At 49.2% G+C, this 6,381-nt stretch overlaps 1 protein-coding gene across 2 annotated transcripts in view; it reads left to right on the forward strand.

Annotated features, from left to right (window-relative positions):
* Window positions 1-1,170: 1,170 nt before the first annotated feature.
* The window catches only part of SLC25A20 (solute carrier family 25 (carnitine/acylcarnitine translocase), member 20), a 56,997-nt gene continuing 51,786 nt past the window's right edge, over window positions 1,171-6,381 (forward strand). For both annotated transcript variants that reach the window (XM_011939130.1, XM_011939129.1), the window contains exon 1: window positions 1,171-1,488. In XM_011939130.1, the coding sequence (XP_011794520.1) occupies window positions 1,384-1,488 (105 nt within the window). In that variant the 5' untranslated portion in view covers window positions 1,171-1,383. The remainder of the gene's footprint in view (window positions 1,489-6,381) is intronic.

Here is a 6,381-nt window from a genome sequence, read left to right on the forward strand (position 1 = left end):
GCCTCTCAAAATGCTGGGATTACAGGCGTGAGCCAGCGCGCCCAGCCTCTGGCCACTTCTTATTACCTCCTCTGTTATGCCCTGGTGCAATTCAACATCTCTGGCCATGGCTTTTAGCCTCCTTAAGGCTCCTTGTTTCTTCTTGCCCCCTGGAGTCTATTTTCACCCAGCAATCAAAGGGGGATCCTGATAACGATGTCAGACTATGTTGCTCCCCACTCACGACCCTGCAATGACTTCTCCGTCCTTCAGAGGAGAGACAGTGGTAATATCTCAGTTCACTGCAACCTCCGCCTCCTGGGCTTAAGCGATTCTCCTACCTTAGCCTCCTGAGTAACTGGGATTACAGGCATAGGCGTCTGCCACCACGCCTGGCAAATTTTTGTATTTTTCGTAGAGACGGGATTTGACCATGTTGGCCAGGCTGGTCTTGAACTCCTGACCTTAGGTGATCCACCTGCCTCGGCCTTCCAAAGTGCTGGGATTACAGGCGTGAGCCACCGCGTCCGGCCTTTAACTCTTTTTTTTTTTTTTGAGACAGTGTTTTGCTCTTGTTGCCCAGGCTGGAGTGCAGTGGCACATGAGTCATAACACCAGGCCCAAATCTGCCTTCTAGTGCCTCCAAAACCTCTGTCGTCTCATCAGCTACTACCCTCCCTCTTCCTGTGGTTTTTCAAACATGTCAGGCACAGACCATCTCATGGCTTTTGCATTTTGTCTTCTGAGTGGAAGGTTCCTCACCCTTTACCCGGTTATGTATGAACAGAACTCCCTCTCTCATCTTAGGTCTTGAATCTTGTCACCTTTTCAGTTAAACCCTCCCTTATTCAACTAATTAAAATTGCAAATCACTTGTTCCACACGCCCTCTAACTCTCTCCCTGAATTTTTCTCGGTAGTACTTATTACTACTTGATAGACCATGCATTTTTCGGTTATTTATCTTTGCTATGGTCTGTAAATTCCAGGAGGACAGGGACCTGTGTGTTGTACTACCAGAGGTGCCTCCAGCACCTAGAAGGACGCCTGGTATTTGGCAGGGCGCAATTGATCTCTCTGGAGTGAGTAGATGAACCGGAGTTCAGAGAAGGAAACACTTAAGACTGGGAAGGCTTCCTGGAGGAATAGGCACGTCGGCCGACACTCCCAAATCCCGCCCATGCGGCTTTGCGCTCTGCCGCGCCCATCGAGGCGGGGCCGAGACCGGAAGCAGCCCCGGGCGGAAGCCCGACAGTGTCCACTGGGCCCTCCTCCCGACCTGCCCCAGGCTCGTGCCCCGCCCACCCGAAAGTGGGTGAAAGGTCGGCGGCGCCGGCACTGCAGCTGGGGCTGCGAAGCCAGTACTGCCCGAGAACTGACAGACTGAATTACAGACGGACTAACCATGGCCGACCAGCCGAAACCCATCAGCCCGCTCAAGAACCTGCTGGCCGGCGGCTTTGGCGGCGTGTGCCTGGTGTTCGTGGGTCACCCTCTCGACACGGTCAAGGTGCTGGAGGCTGGGTCGCAGGCTTTGGGGAGGAGGCCCGGGCGGGGCATGCAAAGCTTGGTTCCCCGCGAGGCGCGGCCGCTGGGCAGAAGAGGGACCTGTGTGAGCTTCCGTGAGAAGTCTAGGGAATCTCTCTTTCAGGGGTGGGCAGGAAGCTGTACCTTCCGCCCCAAAGAGCCAGGCGGCGGCTCAAAGTGAGCAGCCTCTAACTGCCTGTCAAGAGCTCTGATGTAAAGTTCCCTGTCCCGCAGTCTCTCCTGATCCTACGCCACTTCTTTAGGGATGGGAAAGAAAAAACGTCTTTCCATAGTTCTGGTTTCAGCCAACTCTAACATTATCATTAGGGTTGAAACAGGTCCCCTGTAAAGCCCGCCCCAGGAAGACAACTAAAGACAGGTGCGGTTGTTCTGGAGGTGTCCTTTGATACATTCCCCTGGGTCAAGAGTAACCATCTCTTTCGCACCTTTCCCGGCCCGGGGAGATACTTGACACTCTTCGGCCTGTCACCCAACGGTGGCCTCCTCAGCCTACTGGGCAGAGGCATCCCTGTGAGAAGCAATGATGACCTCAGTGACCGAGCCCCTTCCACGGAAAGCAAGGTGATCAGCTTTGCACAAGGCCAACCACGTTCTCACAACTCCCAGATGACGAAGCTATGGTCAAACTGAGGCTTGGGAGGGAGGACATTCATCAGGGATTGTTTTCTGGTCTTGCTCTTATCATATCTCAACTATTCCCCTTGCAACACCTTCATTAATGCTTTGCTGGAGGACCAAAGTCCATCCCCCATGGCTTAGCACTCGAAGCTGCATCCAAGTTTTCTCACTTTATTTCTGGACATAGACTTGAAGGAAATTGACAAGTCATTGCCAGGGTGGGCCTGTGGGGAGCAGACATGAGTTTTAAAGGATTGGAAGCCCATGTGAGGGGGTTTGTTAGGATGTTGGGTCAGATTTCCTCCACAGCGAAATAGTTTTGTGGGCACTTCCTCTTGGCAGGCTTGGGCAGCAAGCTCTTTGCTGCCTTTCATCTAAGAGAGGAGCTGCCCTGAGGTAGAACTCATACTGGGGTCATTCTGTAGGAAGACCAGGGTTAAAGTAGCTGGACTGGCTACGTCATTGTGCAACATGAAATCAAATATTTATTTAGCTGATGGTAAATGCCCTGTGTTAGTGCTTCCCTGACAGTGGTCATTCCAAGCAGCACTGTTTACTGAGGGACGATTATCTGGCCTTTCTTCCTGCTCTTTGTCCATATAGGCAGATATCTTACTAGTTCTAGGCCTCTGGGGCCACCCTTAAAAAAAAAAAGGAAAAAGAAAAAAATACATATATACACACATACATACATACCAATGTCGCTCCTATCATCTTTGTCCTTGATGTCACTCCCAAGAAGGACTGGATGACCTCTGCACTGAAGTGCAAATAACTTAAATGCTCACTGGTGTATTTAGCAACCAGAAAGCCTCTCTTTAGCTTAAACCAAAACCACAAATTGCTGACTGCTGTGTTTTTGGCCTTAGTAAGCTAGGTGGACTCCAATCAAAGCCTGACCTTAAGGTACTTTCAGAGGTCCAAGGTTTAGAAGAAAAAAAAGAAGTCCAAGATAGTGTAACTGAGCTGTGGTCCGTGTGTCCTGACAAGCCAAAAGCTGCAACGCTTCAGAGTGGGGCATGAAAAGGCTCTATGGAAGGTGGTGCGTTAGAACAAGCATTCAAGTGCTGGCTGAGTTCGGACTGAAGAAGTAGGGAGACCCAGACAGTCTGGTGTGGGGAAGGCAGGAGTGAAGGTGAGTGTGGCTTGCAAGTGGGGATCATATTATAAAATAATACCACCTAGGCTGGGCACGGTGAACTCATGCCTGTAATCCCAGCACTTTGGGAGGCTGAGGCAGGTGGATCACCTGAGGTCAGAAGTTCGAGACCAGCCTGCCAACATGGTGAAATCCCATCTCTACTAAAAATACAAAAAAATTAGCTGGGTGTGGTGGCAGGCGCCTGTAATCCCAGCTAATTGGGATGTTGAGGCAGGAGAATCGCTTGAACCCGCAGGGTGGAGGTTGCAGTGAGCTGACATTGCGCTATTGTACTCCAGCCTGGGTGACAGAGTGAGACTCCTTCTCAAAAAAAAAAAAAAAAAAGATCACTTGCAAAGGACTTTAATGTTCTTCCTGGTTTGGTTGGATGGCTGATGTCCTGATGAGACAGGTATGAGGTATGAAGTGTGTATAAAATCACAAAAAGGCAGCCTTGGCAACATGGCAAGACCTCATGTCTATAAAAAATACAAAAATTAGCTGGGGATGGTAGTGCACACCTGTAATCCCAGCTACTCAGGAGGGTGAGGCTGGAGGATTGGTTGAACTTAGGAGTTTGAGGCTGCAATGAGCCTTTGCACTGCAGTCTGGGCAACAGAATGAGACACTGTCTCAAAAGAAAAAAAAATCACAAAAAGGTATTAGTCAGATTTTTTTTTTTTTTTTTTTTTGAGCCAAGAATCTCCCTCTGTCACCCAGGCTGGAGTACAGTGGCAGGATCTTGGCTCACAGCAACTTCTACCTCCTGAGTTCAAGCAATTCTCTTGCCTCAGCCTCCTGAGTAGCTGGGATTACAGGTGCGTGCCACCATGCCTGGCTAATTTTTGTATTTTTAGTAGAGATGGGGTTTCTCCATGTTGGCCAGGCTGGTCTTAAACTCCTGGCCTCAAGTGATCCTCCTGCCTTGGCCTCCTGAAGTGCTGGGATTATAGGCGTGAGCCACTGTACCCGGTCTAGTCAGAAGCTTTGATCCATTTCTCTCTCTCTACTGACTAGGGAAGGTTATGCCTGACTATGGGAGGACAATATGAGGGATTTTGGATGTAAAGGTGTGGTGGCCTCTGGGCATTTCTATTGTGTTCATAAACCCCTCAGACTTGCATGTCACCTCTGTTGCCCAGAGAGGGACTTCCTTGGTTTGATATGGAAGGCCCTGACAAATACAAGAATAAGAAATTTAAAAAAAATTTTTTAAAATGGTAGAAATGGTGACATGGAAGGACCTGACAAATACAAGAATAAGAGATTCTAAAGAAATAAAGAAACAACATGGTAAAAATGATATTTTGGAAAGGTTAGTGTAATAGCAACCTTGAGAAGAATTTGGAAGCAGAACAGTGAGCAGGAAAAACATCCAGGAAGGGCTGGGCGCGGTGGCTTACGCCTGTAATCCCACTTTGGGAGTCTGAGGTGGGCAGATCACTTGAGGTTGGGAGTTTGAGAGCAGCCTGACCAACATGGAGAAACCCCGTCTCTACTAAAAATACAAAATTAGGCCCGGCGTGGTGGCTCACACCTGTAATCCCAGCACTTTGGGAGGCCAAGGCGGGCAGATCACCTGAGGTTGGGAGTTTGAGAGCAGCCTGACCAACATGGAGAAACCCCGTCTCTACTAAAAATACAAAATTAGGCCCGGCGTGGTGGCTCACACCTGTAATCCCAGCACTTTGGGAGGCCAAGGCGGGCAGATCACCTGAGGTTGGGAGTTCGAGATCAACCTGAGCAACATGGAGAAATCCTGTCTCTACTAAAAATGCAAAATTAGCTGGGTGTGGTGGTGCATGCCTGTAATCCCAGCTACTTGGGAGGCTGAGGCAGGAGAATCACTTGAACATGGGAGGCAGAGGTTGCGGTGAGCCCAGATCGTACCATTGCTCTCCAGCCTGGGCAACAAGAGTGAAGCCACGTTTCAAAAAATAAATAAATAAATAAATAAATAAATAAATAAAAACAAGTACAGAAATACAAAATTAGCTGGGCGTGGTGGCACATGCCTGTAATTCCAGCTACTTGAGAGGCTGAGGCAGGAGAATCACTTGAACCTGGGAGGCGGAGGTTGCAGTGAGCCAAGATCACACCATTGCACTCCAGCCTGGGCAACAAGAGTGAAATTCTGTCTCAAAACAAAACAAAACAAAATTTAGGAAAAAGACTGCAAAAGTAACTGGATATATCAGTTATCTATTGCAGTTTAACAGTTTACTCCAATGAGGCAGGGGGATCACTTGAACCCAGGAGTTCAAGGCTGCAGTTAGCCAAGATGGCGCCCCTGCATGCCAGCTTGGGTGACAGAGCAAGACCTTGTCTCAAAAAAAAACCAAAAACCAAAACCAACTTACCCCAAAACTTAGTGACTTAAAACAACAATAAACATTTATCAGGGCCGGGCTGGTGGCTCATGCCTGTAATCCCGGCACTTTGGGAGGCCGAGGCGGGTGGACAACCTGAGGTCAGGAGTTCGAGACCAGTCTGGCCAACATAGTGAAACACTGTCTCTACTGAAAAAAAGAAAAACAAAAAACAAAAATTAGCCGGGCATGGTGGCACGCACCTGTAATCCCAGCTACGCGGGAGGCTGAGACAGGAGAATCACTTGAACCCAGGAGGTGGAGGTTGTGGTGAACTGAGATTGAGCCACTGTACTCCAGCCTGGGTGATAGAGTAAGACTCCACCTCAAAAAAAACAAAAAAAAAGAGACAAATAATCCAATTAAAAATGGGCAAAGACTCCAGCCTGGGTGACAGTGTAAGAACCTGTCTCTCTTTTTTTTTTTGACACAGAATCTCGCTCTGTTGCCCAGGCTGGAGTGCAGTGGCGCCATCTTGACTCACTGTAAGCTCCGACTCTCGGGTTTTCGCCATTCTCCTGCCTCAGCCTCCCGAGCAGCTGGTACTATAGGCGCCCGCCACCACGTCCAGCTAATTTTTTGTATTTTTAGTAGAGACGGGGTTTCACTGTGTTGGCCAGGATGGTCCGGATCTGACCTCATGATCCGCCCGCCTTGGCCTCCCAAAGTGCTGGGATTATAGGCATGAGCCACCACACCCGGCCAACCCTGCCTCTTAAAAAGAGGG

The sequence above is a fragment of the Colobus angolensis genome, unplaced genomic scaffold (genome assembly GCF_000951035.1).
Source record: "Colobus angolensis palliatus isolate OR3802 unplaced genomic scaffold, Cang.pa_1.0 Scaffold18, whole genome shotgun sequence".
In the NCBI taxonomy this organism is placed as follows: Eukaryota; Metazoa; Chordata; class Mammalia; order Primates; family Cercopithecidae; genus Colobus; species Colobus angolensis.